Source organism: Schistocerca nitens, chromosome 1 (assembly GCF_023898315.1).
Source record: "Schistocerca nitens isolate TAMUIC-IGC-003100 chromosome 1, iqSchNite1.1, whole genome shotgun sequence".
Lineage (NCBI taxonomy): Eukaryota > Metazoa > Arthropoda > Insecta > Orthoptera > Acrididae > Schistocerca > Schistocerca nitens.
Genome location: NC_064614.1, coordinates 1082956130 through 1082977023, shown reverse-complemented (window position 1 = coordinate 1082977023; position 20894 = coordinate 1082956130). Strand labels below are relative to the sequence as shown.

Genomic DNA, 20894 nt, shown 5'->3' with positions numbered 1-20894 from the left:
CGCTCAAAACCGGCCAGTTGTTAAGCCCTGTTCTGAACTGAACTGAAACCAACCACCACAAATGTATGAACTCACAGTATAAATGGAAACTAAAAATATCTCCAAAGTGTGACTGTGAAGCAGAAAGGCAGACAATCCAGCATGTAGTGCAGATATGTTCCCTAAGACCACCCTACACAGGACAATTTGAAGACTTCCTGAATATGACATATCAACTAATTGAATTTGTAATCAAGATGCTTCTTTATGAATGTTATTCTTAGTGTAAGTTCATTAATGTGATTGTGATAATGCAGTACCATGAGCAAACAACAGATTATACCACAGAGTGAACATTTTTGTATTTTTTAAATATTAATGTCCCTCTTTAACGTATTTTGCTTTGTTTTGTGTAGATATCTTTAAATATTTCAGTGGTAATGTTTACATGAGGTACATATGTAACAACCGAACATTATACTTTTCTTTATTCTGTTCAGTTTTAATGTTTTCTATTTCATTCCAATTTTACATTAGTAGTACCTACACTGTGCAGTAATTATGAATATTACATACCTCCTGTTGCACAATCTCCCCCCTCTCCAACATTTTCATCTCTTCATCTATGGAGCCACCATCTTGCATTTCACAGGTACTGGAATCCTTTCTGACAGATGCAGCATTGAGAACTGCTTTGTCGTACGCTGAAAATAATTGTGGCATACTTTCCCTAATAGGATTTTCCATAGCACTTACTGAATCGCTTTCAGAGTCATTTGATACTGAGCTTACAGAAGCAGTCAGAGCTTCTCTCTGATGATCAATTGTTGCTGATTGCACATTCTCTTCTGCAATGATTTGTGTTGGTAACGTTTCTATAATGACAGGTGTATCTTCTGAAAGGACAGGCATTTCAACTTCCACAGAATCTGGAATTGTTACTGCAGTTTCTGGAATTGACTTTCCTGCACCTGCCGTCATACTTGGTATGTCAGAAGAACCATCAGTTGAGGACCCCACTTCTGTAGTAGCCTGTGGTGATCCCCTCTCACTACCATTTTCTTCTTCCTCCTCCTCTTCTTCTTCTTCCTCTTCGTCATCACCATCATCTTCCTCCTCCTCTTGATTATCATCCTCATCCTCCTCCTCTTCTTCTTCTTCCTCCTCATCCAATGGTGCTATTACAAGCCTGGATTCTTCATCACTGCTATCAGTATCAGATGAATCCACAGCAGCAGCAAATCTGCTCCTTGCCTCTCTCACGTCAAGTGGAGGAGGAGCAGGTGGTGGTGGTGCAGGGGGTGGTGGTGTTGGAGGTCCACTCTTTCCGAACAGATCTATTTCTTGATCATCATCATCCATAATTGACTGATCAATAACACGCTGAATGGCTGCACTAATTGTGTCATCTTCATATTCTGCCTCTTTGAGAATCATATTCATGACTTCCTCTGGAGACTCGTTTGCTGATGCTGGATGACTATCAGATGACCTGCCGCCCATGTTGCTAGAAGGTGGACGTATCTGCCCTCCAAAAGTAAATTCATCTTCAGAAGGAGGAGGCAGAAGATCCTCATGATTACGTTGTGGGTATGAAAATAGTGGTTCAGATCTAATTGTACCAAGCTGTTCATCATCATTTTCATTGTCATCATCGTCATCATCAATATCAGCATCAGCATCATTACCATCATCATCATCATCATCGTCATCGTCAGCATCGTGACCACAGTCATCACCATCAAAGAGGCTAATACTGCCAATTCCACTGACACTGCTCCTTGAAGCTGGTCTGCTGTTCACTAGTCTGAAAGAAGGTGACACACACAATTTATCAAAAGCATCTTCACAAACTCCATGACTCTTGGAAGAAGATAGTAATGTGTTATCAAGAGCTGAAATAGAATCATCATCCGATTTTTGAACAATGTGAGATAACTTCTTTTTTGTTTCAGAGTCCGAAGACTCGCCATTTTTTGTGTGTGTTGACTTTTTCCTTTGAGGTGATCTATCAGATTTTGGAGGAGACGATGATCCAACATCTTCAAATATTCGAGGGATTACCGATCGTCGACTGCCCTTGCAAGATCTGTCATCAAAAAGTGACGATTCTCTCTTTGGTCGAACTTCCAATTCGAATGGTTCTGGTTCTTTGAATTCGTAAATATCATCTGCAACAGTCTCACATAACTTTTCAGGAAGCTTTCTGAGAGAGGAATTATCAGCTATTAAAGATGCAAGGCTCTTTTCTTGTTCTGGTATGTGTATGGTAACTTCTGTTTTAATCTCAAGAGGAATAATACATTCTTCAACATCTGGTAAGACCTTGACGGTTTTCTCTATGCCCTTCAGTTCAGAGCGTATCTCATTCAGATCAAAATCACGACCTCTTGGTTCATTTTCATCGCTGTCTGTTTCCGTTTTGATATCTAAACAATGAAATGCACGTCTTGTACGTCGTTTACACAAGTTCTGATTTTCAGGCTCAGGAGTAGCAGGAATACTACTATCGTCAGCCTCCTCCTCCTCCTCCTCCTCAAGTGAGGACGAGGGCTCTGCAATGCCTTTACTTCTGAGGACATAGTTACCCCCTATACTTTCATCATCATCTTTGGAAAATGATACTTCAGCCTTACTAATTGCATATTGCTCTTTAAATGATATAGTTTCTTGCTTCATTTCATCATTTTCCACACTTGCTATGGAAGATATTACTTTTTCATTACCACTACGAAGCCTTGCAAGCTCTATTTCCTGTTCAGAATCAAATCCGTCACTCTCTGTTTCAGATGCGAGAGATATATCTGAAATGAAACATAAGCAAACTATTAGGAGTGCAATGACAAGTTTGTGAGTTTTATTATCAACTATAAACAAATTGATAACTGATAGAATAAATAAACACAATCAGCCATCTTGTGGTGGTCCAAGACAGTGGATGGGTACACAAAAAATCCACTGCTCAATGCCTCCCCTAAATGGTGAGTGGTTGTTATTACTCATTTCACTGTTGGTACGCAACCAAGGAATTTTTATTATTGCACAACAAATTCAAATGAATTTAAATTTAAAAGTCCAGCAATTTTTCTGAGAGATGTGAAATATGATGCTAGAATGTTGGGTTCATCCAGGCTACAATCAATCAAGTTATGATTTAAACTAACAGTTCAAAATACAGACATATACAATGTCTGGAAAGGCTCTCTCACAACTGACAACTGTTGCACACTGTGCATATGTCTGTGAATGTCCTGCTTTTCGTATTTTGTGCTTTCTCATCCTCAACTAAATTATTACATTAATGTAGCACAAACTGTTGAACCGAATATTAAAAACTGGCATGAGAAAGATAATGTTAGTCACAGAAAAGTACACAAAAAATAGATGACTACCACTTAGCTACAAAACTTTTATTTTTTGTCACAGACCTTGGCTAACTGCATAACAGAAAGTCACATAAGACAACAAACAAACATTCAATTGAGTTAAGCACAATAATTACGAGGGCGTACTGAAAAGTAATGCCTCTGAGTTTATGTGAAAACCCTTAGAACTATTTACATAAAACGAATTTTATTAACAACCTACATCTTTATTCCTCATTTCTACATACATATTTCTCAACATAGTCATCCTGGTGACGAACACATTTCCCTTAACAAGAGACCAGCTTGTTGACAGCGTCACAGTAGGTTGTCTGACTTCGGTGACAGAGCCACAACCTCATCTCTGTCAATGTGAAGTCCTCGAAGATGTTCTTTAAGTTTTTGAAATTGATGAAAATCTTATAAGGTAAAGCCAGGATTGTATGGAAGATGACTGATGACAGCAAACCCAAGGCGCCGGATTACTGCAGATGTCGCACTGTTCGTGTGTGGTCTGACATTGTCATACCGAAGGAAAGAGTGCTCCACATGCACACAAAGTTTTCTGCGGCTAGAAACTCTATTACGGAACACTTTCTCACACACTGCCACTTTCTCACACACCGACATAATTACATTACACACTGCCATGTTACATACTACAATTTGAAGCCCTCTAATGACAGAGGGTTGCAACTTGCATCATCAGCAAAGTGGCTAAACCAATCGAGTAACATGCATGATATGTAATACCTCAATCGATATTGAGAACAGAATACAAAATTCAGTGGCACTTTTCAGCACACCCTTCAACTAATTTCAAAGTGCCTTTCCATCACACAATGGCTTTGTGTATTGTGAATGATGGTCTGTTGAACATAATCTTATTGCTTACTTCACTAACAAGGAAACCTCCCCATCGCACCCCCCTCAGATTTAGTTGTAAGTTGGCACAGTGGATAGGCCTTGAAAAACTAAACACAGATCACTCGAGAAAACAGGAAGAAGTTGTGTGGAACTATGAAAAAAATAAACAAAATATACAATCTGAGTAGTCCATGAGCAAGATGTGCAACATTAAGGATACTTTGACCTCAAGAGCGCCGTGGTCCCGTGGTTAGCGCGAGCAGCAGCGGAGCGAAAAGTCCTTGGTTCAAATCATCCCTCGAGTGAAAATTTTAATTTTCAGACAATTATTTTGCGAAGCTGCACAGGTACACAGAGCAGTATTGTTTACGTGATCGTGTGTCAATTATCAAAGTTCAGGCACTCACATGTAATCAACTTTGCTCTCTAAAATTCCAGGACATGTTCAGATTTGCTTGGACATATGCAGGATTTGATGGTCTACAAACGGAAAAATTTGAAAACGTTAAAAACATACGTTTTGACAGAGCACAGGGAAAACTGTGCGACTGTGAAACTGTTGCATTCATTTGTTGCAGTTTGTATCATAAACTCTTACGTTTTCATCACTTTTTTAGTATTGATTATCACATCCACAAGAAAACCTAAATCGGGCAAGGTAGAAGAATCTTTTTACCCATTCGCGAAGTGTACAAGTTAGGTGGGTCGACAACACATTCCTGTCATGTAATGCACATGCCGTTACCAGTGTTGTATAGAACACATCAGACGTGTTTTCCTGTGGGGGAATCGGTTGACCTGTGACCTTGCGATCAAATGTTTTCGTTTCCCATTGGAGAGACACGTCCTTTGCAGTGCGGTCGCAAAACACAGACAATAAACTTATTACAGTGAACAGAGACATCAATGAACAAACGGACAGATCATAACTTTGCGAAAATAAAGAAAGTAAAACTCTCACCCGACGATAGACTTGAACCAAGGACCTCTCATTCCGGAGCTGCTCACGCTAACCACGGGACCACGGCGCTCCTTGCCTTATTTTATCCTTGATGTTGCTTATCTTTTGCATGGACTACTCAGTTTGTATATTTTTTTTTCATAGTTCCACACAACTTCTTCCTGTTTTCTCCATTGATCTGTGTTCAGTTTTTCAAGGCCTATCCACTGTGCCAACTTATGACTAAATCTGAGGGGGGTGCGATGGGGAGGTTCCCTTGTAAGAATGATCTTCATAATTAACTATCCTCCTCCTGCAAGAGCGAATGAATACAGAATATAACTTATTAATTGATTTCACAATCATTTATTTATTTAGCAACAAACATTAATTGATCTCACCACTAATCTCAAAGTCAAAAGTTTGAATGTTTGACACCTATCTTAAATGCACAGGTAGCAAAACAAACATCCAGACAGTTCCCCTATTGTTGCCTACCCTCTGAGGCAAGTCTGTTGTTATCTTGACAACTATATTCATGCAAATTTTCAATTCTGTCAATGCCACTAGAAATTGAAGCATGGTACTCTTTATATTTGATGTAAATTCTGCACTTTAATGCCTACAGAAAACTGGCAAGCAATTTGGCTGTGCACAAGTTTTATCTGTGGCCATTATATGGCCAGTCTATTGCAACTATTTCAGATATGTATGACCTGTGCAAATTCTCTCTATGAAGAAAAATGAATTGATTGAATTTTTATGACAAATAAAATTTCAGTTTGTTGTTTATGATGATTTGTTTCAGGAAACCCTCAAGTTGTTTGAAAGTTACGGAAATCTTATGAAACACCTCTCTTTTTATGGAAAACATGGCTGCAGTTGGAATATCAGAAGCAATCTGAATGTGATTCCTCTCATCATTTACGCTGAATTTTCATTGCTGTGGAAGGTATTAATAGCAACTACAGACATTTATTTGACTGTCTACAGAAGGTTCAATATGCAAATTTCAAACACTTGACAACTATATTTTCATTTATACTTGGCATACCAATCTTCACTATTTATTGTCACAGATGCCTTCTTTGAAATTAAACTGACCACTCTTCATATTGGTGGTAAAGAAACCATGATAGTCAAATTAGATTTCTAAACTAGCATGGAACTGCAGCTGCTCAATGTGTATTCAATTACACACCAGTTATGATCAGTCAACGATGTTATCTTTTCCAACAATACTTTCCTGCTAGATGCAGGTCTGATGTAATCTTGACAATTGTGTTAACACAAATTTTTAATTTTGCACACACACACACACACACACACACACACACACACACACACACACACACATTCACACTCTCTCCACCCCCTGCCTAAAAATACTTAATAGACACGTTCTATTTAAAGTGTATGAATTAATTACCAGTATGTGCAGAAGATCTTCTAGTCCTTCGTCGACAGGGAGGTCGCCCACGACCTCTGGTGGAGCTATTTCCACTCTGTGCACAAGCACTGCGTCCACCACTCCCTGGGGATTTGTTCCGACTAGAAGAAGACGTGACAGAAGATGGAGTAGTAGAGCGAGGTCGTGGAGGAGCTGTTGTTGACGAAACAGAATCACGTGAAGGTCTCCCACGGCGGCTAGGAGTTTGACGAGCACCCTGCAAGAAATTAAAGGATTTAAATTTCAATACATACTGTTTCAGAAATACCTCATACTTCTATAAGAGGCAAGGCAACAGGATATTCACTACATTACTTCCTCTTCAGTACTTTTACATAAATCATAGATCAAAATTAACAGTAAAACAATTTTATTACTGAGCAATGTGACCAAGTGGTTAGCACAATGGACTCACATTCGGGAGGACGACGGTTTAAGCCCGCGTCCAGTCATCCTGATTTAGGCTTCCCAAAATTTCCATAAATCACTTCAGGCAAATGTCGAGATGGTTCCTTTGAAAGGTCACAGCCGACTCCCTTTCCTAATCCAATGGGATCAATGACCTCACTGTTTGGCCTCCTCCCCAAAATCAGCCAAGCAACTAATTTTATTAAACCAGCGGTCTTCAGTATTTTCTGGATTATACAAATTCTGTTGTGTATAAGCTTTCACCACAATTACTACTAGTGATGCAAACAAGTTTTCTTCCTTTTCCCTTTTCTCCTGTTTTGCCATGTCATTAAATGTATTATTGATGTATTGTACACAGTGATTTTTTTCCCAGCATGTACAAATCCTAGGGATTAATCGATGAAAGGATATGGAACAGGAAAGGTCTAATGAACTTATGTCTGAAAATGCAAGGTTTCCATGTCAAAGAGAATTTATTCAGTCATACATTGTTACAGAGACTGCACTTTAATGTGTGCTGTACCACACAAACACAGTTACAGCATGTGATGAAAATGGTTTCCATGTGTCTCAAAGCATGTATCTACGCACCGTAGCATGTTCTGTCTCACACGTTCACATCGATCAGGCTGCATCCAAATAGTGTCAAAGGCAGCATGAATATGCTGCTCCAGTGTCTCCACATTTGAAGCAGGCTCTGCATAAATGATACTTCTGAGATGGCTCCATAACCAGAAATTGCATGGGTTGAGAGCTGGTGAATGGGCGGGCCACACAACTGGACTCCCCCTTATCTGAGCCTTCGACTAAGGGAGACATAACTGCGATGCATCCAGCCGTTAATGGCGAAGTGGGCTGGAGCACCATCATGTAGTAGCCACTAAACCATCAAATCATCAACAGAACTATTTCCAGCAGGGGAGGGAAAGTCACCTGCAAGAAATGCCAATAGTTCCAGCCTATTACGCAATATGGAAGGGAGACTAGTCATGAAATGTGGTCGCCAATTATCCTGGCCCACACATTTTGGTTGCACCGATGCTGATGATTTGCTGTCACCATACCAGCGGGTTCTGCATACTATCCCACAGATGATTGTTATGGCAGTTGAAGATACTACTCCACGTAAAGGTGCCCTCATCTGTGAAAAAGATAGATGGTAAATCCCAAAATTGAGGTTGCCTAGTTAAGAAATCAGTGACAAAACTGCTCCTGATGTGGAAAGTCTGTCATTGATAAGCCCTGTACATGCTCTAAGTGATAAGAGTAGTAGCATTTGTCATCAAGAATGTTCCAAATGCTTATCTGGCTTACCCTGTACTGGGAGGCCAACTGCCTGGTACTGACATGGCGGTCACCTTCCATGTGTCAATCATGTTTTCCTCCAAGTATCGTGTCTGAACATTTAGTGTATGTCTCGTTATTTCCAGCTTCCTGAAACGACACTGTCAGGTAAACGGTGAAACACTGTTGCGAACATTGACTGCTGTGGTGGTGGTTGGTGGGGATAGGTCTCCTGATAAAACCTTGCTGCACACTGCCCACGCCCTTTTGCCTTTCCATAAGTAAACACCATGTCGGCAACCTCTCGATTTGAATACAGCTCTATGCTGTATCACATTTACTACAGGGTGAGTCAGCAAGGGAAATGAATCTGACACAAGATTACCAATTATTATGGCAGGAGAGGGTGTTAGGGCATGACGTATGATGAACAGTACCATCCTCTAGGAGGAAACCACGCATACTGTAAATGTGGCTTTTTGTGACAACACCTGTTAGGCCGCAGTCTCTGTAACAAAGTATGATTGAATGATGAAATACACAGAAACCATGCTTTTCCGGACACAAGTTCATTAGATCTTTTTTGTTCCGTATCCTCCCACTGATCTAGCACTAGAGTTTGAACACGGTGGAAAAAAATCACCCTGTATAAAGTATATTTGTTCATCACTATTATCGTCATAACACTCTTGTTTGCAGGCAACATTGTGACTGCAGTATAATTTCATTTCCATGGAAACATTATTATAATCCATTTTTATCTCATACATAACTATGTTGGAGATTTGCTCAGACTTCTGCTACCACCTTAACTATGAAATTGAATTTTTATTTTTTCTTGTAATTTGTCACGTAACACAGGTTCATGAAAATCACTCAAATAATGGAATAATTAGGCTTCTGCAACTTTTTCATCTGTGTCTGATGTCAACTTACAACACCATTTCTCTTTATCTGGTTTATAGCACACCATACCTACCATTCTGAAAGTAAGTTTAGTTTCCTCGAAACAATTTGAAGAATGCATTTATTGTCTCGAAAGTACTGAGTTAATATTAACTCTTAATCTGTAACAACAGTTTTTTTTTATGAGAGCATCAAATTCTACTTTCCTTTGACAACATACAGAACTCAAATGTCAATCACAAACCTACAGGCAGCTTGTCTCAATGCCTACTATATAGTTGGTGGTTGTTCATAAGCAGTGACAATGCTGTCTTTATAACCACGTGTAGCATTCCAGGAGAAATCCTTGTGCACGAGATTTATGTACTATAGCAACAGAATTTGCTTATGTGTTGTATCATCCTCTTTGCAAAATCGGTTTTTGTTTCAAGGGTTAGTTTCTGAGAATATCCATGATGATGTTTCATGTTTTATGATTTTTAAAATACTGTCCTCTGCTTCCTGTCAATTGTAGTCCATGGTTCTCGTTTGCTGAAGCAATGGGTTATTTTTGCTGTTTAACATTTACTTGTATCTATATTTCCTCAGTATGTAATACAACAGACAAAAAGAAGAAGAAAAACCACTAAGTAAAATATTACTTATGATTATACCATCAGACTTTTATTAGTTACATGTAACTTTGTCTACGGCAAAATATTCATGCAATTGAAAAGACTACAAAATATTAACCAAACATTATTCAGACACAAGGAGATGATGAAAATATGGAGTGGGCTCTAAACACAGGAAAACTGCATTTAAGAGAGTACAGTTTATTATTACAGCAAAAAGTCTATTGCAATATGTTGATATAGAAGGAAAACGATGATAAAAACAAAATATTCTAATCTACAGCAGATATTTTAGTCTAAAAGTGAAGGCTGTGCTTTAGTTTCTCCCATACTATGTTACAATCATATACATGCACTTTACGAAGTACTGCAAAGGGAAGCAGTGGCTATAACCAAATGAAAGCTCCATGCTAAGCGTTCTGACATCCTTGGCGCACACACACTACACACACATAGCATTAACCACTCAGCAGGCACAGATAAGATTTACTTAGTGAAGGCAGCTTTCTACTTTGCACTAAAGAACAGAAATCATGAAGAGCAGAAGCCTTTCTTTACCAAAATTTACATGGTATGATAAATCCATGAATGAATAATGAATATGAAAAACAAATGTGCTACTCATTGTGTTCCTGAGGTGTCTTCTGTAATTTTTCACATTCAGACTATCAAGTGAACAAACACTCTGCTCAATGGAAACTGCCCTAAGTAGTTGTGTCAACTGAGTGGTTAAGGGTGGGAGTACTGGCAAGCAGGCGCTGAAAGGGTGCCTTCAATTTACCTGAACCTGTGATTGCTGCTTCACACGTTTCGCTCTAGTTGGACTCCAGCTCAGATTGTCAGCAATTCTGCTACGCTTGATCCACTCATCGTAACGAGTGTTCCAGCCAGTATAATGGACCAGAAACAGATCGTCGTCCTCAATTTCTAGCACCTACAACAACAATGGCTCTTTAGCCAAACCTCAAAAGCAGAGGCAAAACTGCATGAATCTCACCTCATACTGAAATGATTTGCTGTACCTTCATTTCCTATGCATACTAGCAAGTGTGGATTAGTACATTAACCTACTACCCTTCATTTCAAACTGAATTCTTGCAACTGGGTTATTTTGGAATGTGAAAAAACTTGCAAAACCTACAGCAAAATTTAGTAGAACTGGGAACTTCATGTACAAAGAAACTGATGAATTTTTCTGAATGAAACACAGACACAACTAACTGATTCAAACGGTAAATCTCAACCAAATACAGATCATTTCTAGGTCAGTTTGGAGTGTTATATAGAACAGTAAATACAAAGAGAAGATGGCTATGTAAGAAACTACCACTTTAGTAACAGCTTGTACCTAACACCAGAAAACAGAGGGACATATACACAGAGAGTACTAACCATTATCCCCAGTGCCAACTAAACACACCACCCAACATCAACAAACAGCGCATAACGTGAGTGACATAAAGCAGGTGTAGTCTTACCTGATTTTTTTATTTCTTTTTGCACAGACTTCCCCAACATGCAATGCAAAATTCTGGACACAACTAGTGTTATCTTCATGTCTCTATACTAATTTCAACAAGACAACACAAATGTGAATCATTACCCAAAATCTACAAGTGCATTTTTCAGGATTACTCTCCAAATGTACTGGTATAGTAACTCAAACACATACAATATGCCTGTAGATGTATAGGCATTGTACGAGTTAACCTAACTTCACCACATGAGGGAAATGCTGATGAACATGAATGTGCTAGAAAATATTTTGCCCGTGCTGTGGAAGCGAAGCACAGAAGACACTGTAGAATGAAAGGAACATTGTAGTTTTATATAAATACATGTAAATATGGGCTACCAGAAGAAAGCAAGCAGGAGAAATATAAAATAGGGATTTCAAAGGAGGCATTATATGATTCTAATCAGCAAATCACTGTGTGATACAATCACTACAAATGTGAAATATAGTTCTTTTTTTATCTTTTATCTACCTTTATAAAACTGTGCACTGCTCACTTATAGTGCAATTTGAGTATGCAATGCTTAACAAAGAATAATTACTTAATAGAAATTTTAAAATCTGCCATTTAAGCAGGCTCTTCCACTCTGAATAAGCTAGATCGTTACCACCATGAAACATAGACGTATGTTATTGTGTCAACTGTCTTCATTTCATTTACAAATGAAAACCTTTGTGAATCTAGGAACATGTTAGATCACCACTATGGACTTATAAGGAAGATATAGCCACAGAAGAGTAGAAACAACTGATGATTAATAGTAACAATACAAAGATAAAGAAGAGAAGGGCAGAGGAGAAAGCAAGAGGACAGGATAACGCAATTCAGTCTATTTCAAAAAGACAATGATAAAATGTCATGTTTGTTCACTACAGACCTGTGAGAAGCTTGTGATGAAAACGTGAAGAAAATGCTGATGCAATCAAAAAAGCGTAACCACCTGAAGTCTCAGTTAATACTTTCACAATTACCTTTGAAAAATTAACATTATGGACAGCAAACCAGAATATGGAATATTTGTTTCACACCATTCCTATCAAATGAGTCCACTGAAGATTCTATAAAATTTCTAAAATTATGAGCATTCTGAATAGCTCGGAAAACAAATATATTACCTCTAATATATTAAACACATTTTACTACATACAACCAACTAAATAACTTTTTCAATACCACTATAAATATCAATCTGACAGATGACTTAAGGTGTTAATAAAAAATAAGTTTTTAAATAATGTACAAGGCTGGTTTGAAAAGTTCTCGGAACCACCACGAGAGCTCAGTGCTAGCGCAATGAGTTGTGCACATGACATTCATTTGACTGTTGCCTGTAAACATGTGCCACGTCATTGCTCTATGAAGAGAGCTGTGGCGGTGACATCCGCATAGTGATTTGCGAAGATTGGGCGGGGGGAATCGAGATTCAAGCAGTGATTAAGTACTTCGTGAAGAAAAGTATGAAAGCAAAGGACAGGGGACTGCTCCATATTTGACTTGACTGTTGCCAAGTGGAAAAAATGAATTTAAATTTGGTAGGGAGAGCTTAGATGGTGATCTGTGCAGTGGTTGGTCAAGATGTGTCACTATTCCAGAAATCACTGCAAAGTGACTGCTGATTGAAAGTGTGTGAAATCAAGTTTTCCAGATGTCATCTGAAAGGGTATATCACATTTTAACTGAAGAATTAGAAATGAAAAAAATATTTGCAAAATGGGTGCCGCAACTCGTGTTGCTGGATCATAAATGCATGAAAATGGACATGTTGGAACAATGTTTGGCCTATTTTAGAAGAAACAAACAAGATTTTTTGTGCTGGCTTGTGACCACAAATGAAACTTGGGTGCACTACTGTACCCCAGAGACAAAACAACAGTCAAAGCATTGGAAACATTCTGATTCTCCGCCACCAAAAAAAGCAAAGAAAATTCCTTCGGCAGGAGAGATCATGGCATCAGTGTTCTGGGCTGCGAAGGGAATTCTGTTTGTAGATTATCTCTCCACTGGGCAAACAATTACTGGAAAATACTATGCTAACCTCCTGGACAAATTGCAACTAAAGATACGTGAAAAAAGGCCAGCAAGAAAGAAAGTCATCTTCCATCAAGACGTGCTGTCGCCATGGCAAAATTACACGAACCAAGGTATGAATTGTTGCCACACCCGCCTTATTCACCTGATATAGCTGTCAGACTTCCATCGTTTCCCAAAACGGAAATTTTTTTTTTTTGGTGGACGAAGATTCACTTCAAACAAAGAATTGATAGCCGAGTTGACAACTATTTTGCAGGCTTGGTGGAAACTCATTTTCGAGATGGGATCAAGGCACTGGAAAATCGTTGGACCAAATGCATTCATCTACAAGGAGACTACATCGACAAATAAAAAAAGGTTTTAGTGATGTAAGTACTTTTTTCTCTATTCCATTCTGAGAACTTTTCAAACCACCCTCATAGCTCCATTAGATATTAACAAAACAGAAGTCAATGGCAACAAAATTACAATCTTAACATAAACATTTAATGGTTCATTACTTTTTCTGGGTGTGCTTGATTGCTACGAATAACAATACTAGCAATATTTTATCAAGTAAAAAATTGAAACTGGAACTCACCATATAGAAGAGATTGTGACACACACACACACACACACACACACACACACACACACACACACACGACCGACCAGTCTCTGGCAGCTGTGGCCATCCAGAGACAGTGGTCATGTTTTTGAATTTATGTGTGTGTACAGTCTAATTTGGAAGAAGACCTTTTGGTCAAAAGAATATTACTTGTTAACTGTCTTTTTGTTGTGCCTGTCTGTGACAACATTTCCACTATATGGTGAGTAGCAATCTATCCTTTTTGTAATACTGTCATTATTCCATCCTGGATTTCATGTAGTTTAACTTTTAAATTAGAAAGAAGAATTCCTTTCCTGAAAATTTAAATGTTGTTGGAAAGTTCTTGTACAACACAAATACTTTAAAGGAGACCACTCACTGAAAAGCAAAAGTGTTGAGTTATCAACACACACACACACACACACACACACACACACACACACACACACACACACAAATACTTGCTAACTTTGAGATTTAGCCTTTGATGAGCTAGAGTAAAAAACACACACACACACACACACACACACACACACACAGACCTATGCCCATATATGGTTCCACCTAGACTGATAGTGCCAATGCCCTTTTGCAGCAGGTAGACTGGTTGTGGTGGGGTTAGCGCCAGATGGGTGGTTGAAAGGAGAGGAGGTGGGAGGCAGAGAGGGGAATGGAGGTAAGTGGCTAGTTGTTTGAAGGGAGGCGGCCAATATGCTGGCTAGGAATGCGAGAAGGAAGTGTGGCAGGTGTAGGGGCTGGCGAGATTGTAGCAGCCAGTGGGAAGCAGCACACGCTAAAGGCAATGTAGACACATTAATTGGGAGGGGATTTCAGGACAGAGGAAGGGAAGACTGTTGGGCGGAGCGTGTGGGCACAGTCAGTTACCTGAGATTGAGGCCAAGATGATTATGGTATCAGAGGCATACTTCAGAGAAGCTGATAGTGGAGGTAAGGATCTGGACGGTTCTGGTTGCGAAGCAGCCATTGATATTGCGCACGCCAGCTTCTCTGAACTATGAAGACAGGGGTTCTTGTTACAACACACCCTCCGATCCTGTAATCCTCCTGGTCTCAACCTCACATAAGCCAGTGTCCCCACACCTTCCACCCAACAGTTTCCCCTTAGTCCATCCTGTCACCTCCTCCCAATTCACATCCCCATATTGCCTTCAGTGTGTGCTGCTTCTCACTAACTGCTCCAATCAAGCCAGCCCATATACCTGCCACCTCTCCCTCCCGCATTCCTAGTTAGCAAACTGGCTTCTTCCCTATGAGTCACTTGCCGCCCACCCCCAGTCCTCTCCCTTGCCTCCTGACTCCCTGCCATCTGCTCACCCCACCCGACCCGACAGTAGCCCCGCCACAACCAGTCCAGCTGCCGCAGAAGTACACTTGGCAATGTCAGTCTAGCTGGCATTATACAGGGGCGTAAGTAGGTGTGCACGTGTGTTTTTACTCTAGCTTATCAGATGATAAACCCGAACGCAAGCAAGTTTTCTTTTTGTTTCCGCTTTTCAGTGAGTCGTCGTCTTTAATCCTAAAATATTTCTACAGATTTTAACTACAAGTGTACAGGTCATGTGTGAACAAGAATCTTTATCTCACCTGTCGTACCCTCATGGTTTTCCTAAACAATAGAATGGTGCTGTTAGACAATATAATACAAACACCCTGGTGTAGATAATTCATTGCCAATGGTTGTTTCCTGACTGAGCTTTAATGCATTAGCTACTGACTGACCTTTAATGCATTAGCATTATGGTTTTAAGAACTGCTTTTAAAATTATTTATCGGTTATTCATTGCTGGCTTACAATAGCATACAATTCATTAGGTAGTATGACAACCACAGAGTTTTAAGCTGTGTTTTTTATTTTATTTGGGTCAAATACATCACAAATGCTGATCTGCACAATATTCAAAATCATAAGTAAATGACTAAAAAACATTTAAAAACCAACAGGAACTGAATCCTTATACCATCACTTTTGTCGTAAGTGAAATGTGGACAAAATAAGGGGTGATATTACTTTTTTACTCCCCTACAGTACTTTAAGAACTAAGTATTCTGAACTACCAATGTTGTGTTGCAGTGATTTATTACCTTGTCAGACGACCAGCAAGGAAAAAATGGGTGAAGTGGGGGAGGGGAATACCAAAAGTCCACAAATGCAGCAGCTCTTGTTATTTTCTTTATGAAATGTGCTTTTGTGTATTACAAACACACCATAACCAGATATCTTGCTTACAAATTCTCATATTTAAGTTGAAGCCTCATCGAGTGAAGTGTACATTTTAATGTATTATCACACTGTGGGATGGCACTACAGCAAGTCATCCACTTACATTGTACATTCACAGTCATGTGCATCCATCAGAATAACACTGGTTCTGACTTTGAAAACTGTGAAAAGGCACCCTAAGGAGCAGAAATTGTCCTAGCTAGTGATGAAACTTAGCGACTCTGGAAGTGATATTGTTATCAGTTCTAAAGAAACAGTCGACAAAGTGAACAACAGTATGCTTTTATACAGATTGGTGGTCCTAGATAGTCCTCCTGCTCACTGAAAAAAATATTTCCTATATTTAGGATGACTCTATTCCTTACTGTCTCACTTTTTTATATATTGTGAGGAGAACAGCAGTAAGTGTAGACAGTTCTACCATACTTAGGGTTCAATTTTCCATTAGCTCTGAATGCTGAATTCAATTTATATGACTCAGAAACATATTACCGGCACACACTTACTTTAATCGGGCTGTATTATTGACTAACACCACCATACAGATGAGTGATGAAATCTTATTTTGACTTGTGCCCACATAATTTTAAAAAAATGCACTACGTTAAGTACTTATTAGCATTTCCTAATGGAAACAACTGTTACACAGTATTCACACAGATAGTTAATGAGCTATGTATTTAAGAAGTTACAATCCACAGAAATAATGAACAGTAAACTTTGGTCTTAGAAATTTTCTTGAGGACAAAGAGAAAACAAGTGTGACTGGCAATGACCCCCCCCCCCCCCTCTCTCTCTCTCTCTCTCTCTCTCTCTCACACACACACACACACACACACACACACACACACACACACACAGATATATAGCGAATATTGAATTTTTTGAAGGCTGGCATGAATAAGCATCTTACCTTTGCTTCATATGTAACTTTGTTTGAATCTTGAGTTGGTCCATAATACACTTTCAGCTTGTCTCCAACATTAATAGTCACACTATTTCCAATATGGCACAATGCACTGAAATAAAACAGGCATAAATAAAAACAAAAACATGACAGAAAAATGTTCAATATTGATGGAGGTTCAAGACATTAAAGAGAGAAAATAGTGTGTGTGTGTGTGTGTGTGTGTGTGTGTGTGTGTGTGTGTGTGTACACATGCCCATATCTTGAGAATGGTCTAATTGAATAAGCCATATGTATACCTTAGTTTGGTCACATATTGACATGCCAGGGCATTCCTTAATTGAAGTATAAAAATAGAGGATACGGACAAACAGTTCAGGAGAAAAATCAAAGCAGAATGTTTAAATGCAACACTCATGAAATGCAACCATATGAATGTCTCACCAACTTCTCCTCTGGAAATTAAGAAAAATAAAAGCTCATTTGGATTTAATGGCATTTCCAACAGAGTACTAAAGACTTTTTCCCATGTAGTAAGAGGAGTCTTTTTTGAAATCTGTAATGCATCACCAACTCGAGGCATCTTTCCAGAGACATTGAAATATGCTACTGTTAAATTGCACTATAAGAAAGATGATTGGGCAGACATTGGTAACTACTGACCTGTTTCACTACTGACATCATTTTCCAAAATTTTCGAAATGATGTATTCTAGAATAGTATCACACCTGAGCAACAGTAATATCCTCAGTGAATCACAGTTTGGATTTCAGAAGAGTGCTATGGGGGGGGGGGGGGGGGGGGGGGTGCTGCTTGCATATTCACTCAACAGATTTTGCAAGCATCAAACAACACCAGTTGGTATTTTCTGTAACCTACGTAAGACGATCAGACTGAGTCAATCAGTACTCTCCAGTACAAACCGAGGTTTTGTGGATCTGACGGCATGGCCAGGCAAAAGATAATGTTATTTCAAAACAAAAGAATACAGAAAGGTTTACATAAAAATTTAAACAATGTAAGCACAAGAGATTCTTCTTATGGGGATCCACTATGATCAGTCTAAGATCGACTATTGTTTTCCATATAAGCACATAACCTTCCATCTGACATACAACAAACAGAATTATTTCTTTTTGCGGATAACATTAGTATTGTCATCAATCCAAACATACATACAGCAATAGAAGAAATGGTAAATTATTTTCTTAAAAGTATCACTGAGTGATTTCTCCAAATGGTCTCATCCTCAATTTTAAAAAGACACAACATATTCTGTTCTGCATGTCTAGGGGTACTAAACCAATGGTAAATGTAACACAGTGAGGAACTAATGAAAAGGGTGAAAACTTAAATTCTTAGGCACCCATATTGATATGAATGTAAACAAGAAGCAGAACATTTTGTAACTCATAAAACAACGTAATTCAGCCCCATTTACGCTTTGAATCATCGAAAATCCAGAGAGAGAAATCCGTAAGTTGACATATTTTGTGTATCTTCATTCAATGTCATATATAATAATGTTCAGGGGTAACTGATCTTAAAGAAATAAAATCTCCACTGCTCAAAAATGTGCTGTAAGAATAATGTGTGATGGAAACCCACACTCACCTTGTAAACATCTGTTCAACAAGTTAAGACATTTTTACTATCGATTCACAGTATATTTATTGCACCATGTAATTTGTCATAAATAATCCACTGCAGTATGAAAGGAACAACAATGTATGAGGTGGGTTCATTAAGTACTAAAATACAAGTTTTTTCTTTGAAAGCAGTTCCTTTTATTCAGGTCTCCAATACACCATACTATTCCCCAATCTTTTGGCTACAAAACCCTATTTTTCAACATAATATCCATCCAAGGCAATGGCCTTAGGCTACCTCACTGGGAGAGCTGGTATGCTTACATGGTACCACTCTAACTGGTTGACATCGGAGCCAAAGTCTTGCTCCATCAATAACCTCCCTATCATCCACATACTGCTTCCTGCGGAATGCATCCTTCATTGGCATAAAAGGGTGGAAACAGAATGCATGAAATCCAGGCTGTAGGGTAGATGAGGAAGAACAGTCCAATTATGTTTTGTGAGCTCCTCTCAGGTGCAAAGACCTGTGTGAGGCCTTGAGTTGTCATGCAAAAGGAGATGTTCATTTGTATTTTTGTGGAGATGAGCACACTGAAGTCATTTCTTAAATTGCCTGAGGGTAGTGCAATAAGTTCAAGTTGACTGTTGCACAGTGAGGAAGGACACCAAACAGAATAACCCCTTCAGAGTCCCAGAGGGCCATTACCATGACTTTACTGGCTTTAAACTTTTATTTGGGAGGTGAGGTGGTGTGGTGTGATGTCATACTGTAGATTACTGTTTTGTTTTCAGTTTAAAGTGATAAACCCACATTCCATTGCTTTGATGATGTTCGGCAAAAAATTGTCACGATCAGCTTTGTAATGCACAAGCAGTTCCACAAAGATGGCCCTTCGTTGCTCTTTACAGTCTTCTGTTACGCAGCAAGAAACCCAGTGGGCGCACACCTTTGAGTGTCAAGTGATTGGTGAGAGTGTCAGCACTACCACAAAAACATCTAGTTGAGCAGGAAGGGTTCTGATTGTTATCTGACAATCACCTTGAATGACAGTGTCTGCACACTCCAACACTGCAACTATGCGTCGCCGGCCGGCATGTGCGAGATCTGACAGGTTTGCGCTACCTTGCTTGCGATGACGACAGTTGCCTCGCCCATTGACTCACCATGCTTTTCTTCATTGCTGGGTCTCTGTAGACATTCTGAAGTGCCTATAAGCATATGCGATGCTCTGTTTTTTTAAAAAACTACTCTCAATGACAGCTCTCTGCTTGGAACGCACTTGGGTTACAGCCACTATTTTCAAGGCCACATATAGCACAGCCACCTATCAGAATTTCATGAAACTACAAGGGCGAAAGCAATTTCAAATGAAATTGGCCAAGACAAAAAATGCATAACTTATTGAATGCCCCTCATACACATTTACAACAGAAGAAAAAATTACATTCATTACACCACATTATGGTTGTCATTTCAGGTTCATTAATGATCTCTTCTGATCTGGACCCAGGGCTGAGACACTCTCCTCGTTCCTCCACAACCCCAGCATCTCTCTCATCTGCTTCACGAAGTCCTCCTCGTCCCAACACACCACCTTTCTGGACATTGATCCATATCTCTGTCCATATTAAACCCACTATCTACCCACAGTACCTGCATTTTGACAGCAGCCACCCCACCCACACCAAAAAATTGCTCCCATACAGCCCAGACACCAATGGAAACATCTTGTAGCGATAGGAATTCCCTTGACCAGCATTCTGAAGTATCACAAACACCTTCACAGAGAGGTACTAACTCATTCCCAACATAGTATGCAAACAGATTTCCGATGTCATATCCTCACAAATCCCTAATCCTCCCACCATCTCCAAGAATCACATGCACAGGAGGGCCCTCCTTGTCACTACGTCACCCACCCAACCTATGCCACTTCCACTTCCAACCCCTTGGCACGGGGTCATATCCCTATTGACAACCCAAGTTAATCCACCCAACAAGTCCTGCTCCAATTCTTGTAATACACATATCCAATCCCATCAGAAGCTGGGCAACATGTAAAGGCAGTCATGTTATATACCAGCTGTGCTACAATCACTGGACAGTATTTTATTTGTTTATGACCAGCAACCAGCTGTCCTTGAGGATAAATGGCCACTCTCAGACTGTGGCCAAGAACAAAGTTCACCAGCCAATAGC

General features: G+C 39.3%; 1 protein-coding gene across 2 annotated transcripts in view; it reads right to left on the bottom strand.

Annotated features, from left to right (window-relative positions):
- LOC126198471 (AT-rich interactive domain-containing protein 4B-like) overlaps positions 1–20894 on the bottom strand; it is a 159032-nt gene that overhangs the window by 37192 nt on the left and 100946 nt on the right. Inside the window, exons 15-18 of one of the 2 annotated variants that reach the window (XM_049934821.1) lie at positions 17109–17214; positions 10598–10750; positions 6581–6818; positions 556–2783 (exon numbers count right to left, since the gene is read on the bottom strand). In XM_049934821.1, coding sequence (XP_049790778.1) covers positions 556–2783; positions 6581–6818; positions 10598–10750; positions 17109–17214 — 2725 coding nt within the window. The remainder of the gene's footprint in view (positions 1–555; positions 2784–6580; positions 6819–10597; positions 10751–17108; positions 17215–20894) is intronic. The other variant, XM_049934831.1, reaches the window with a different exon arrangement.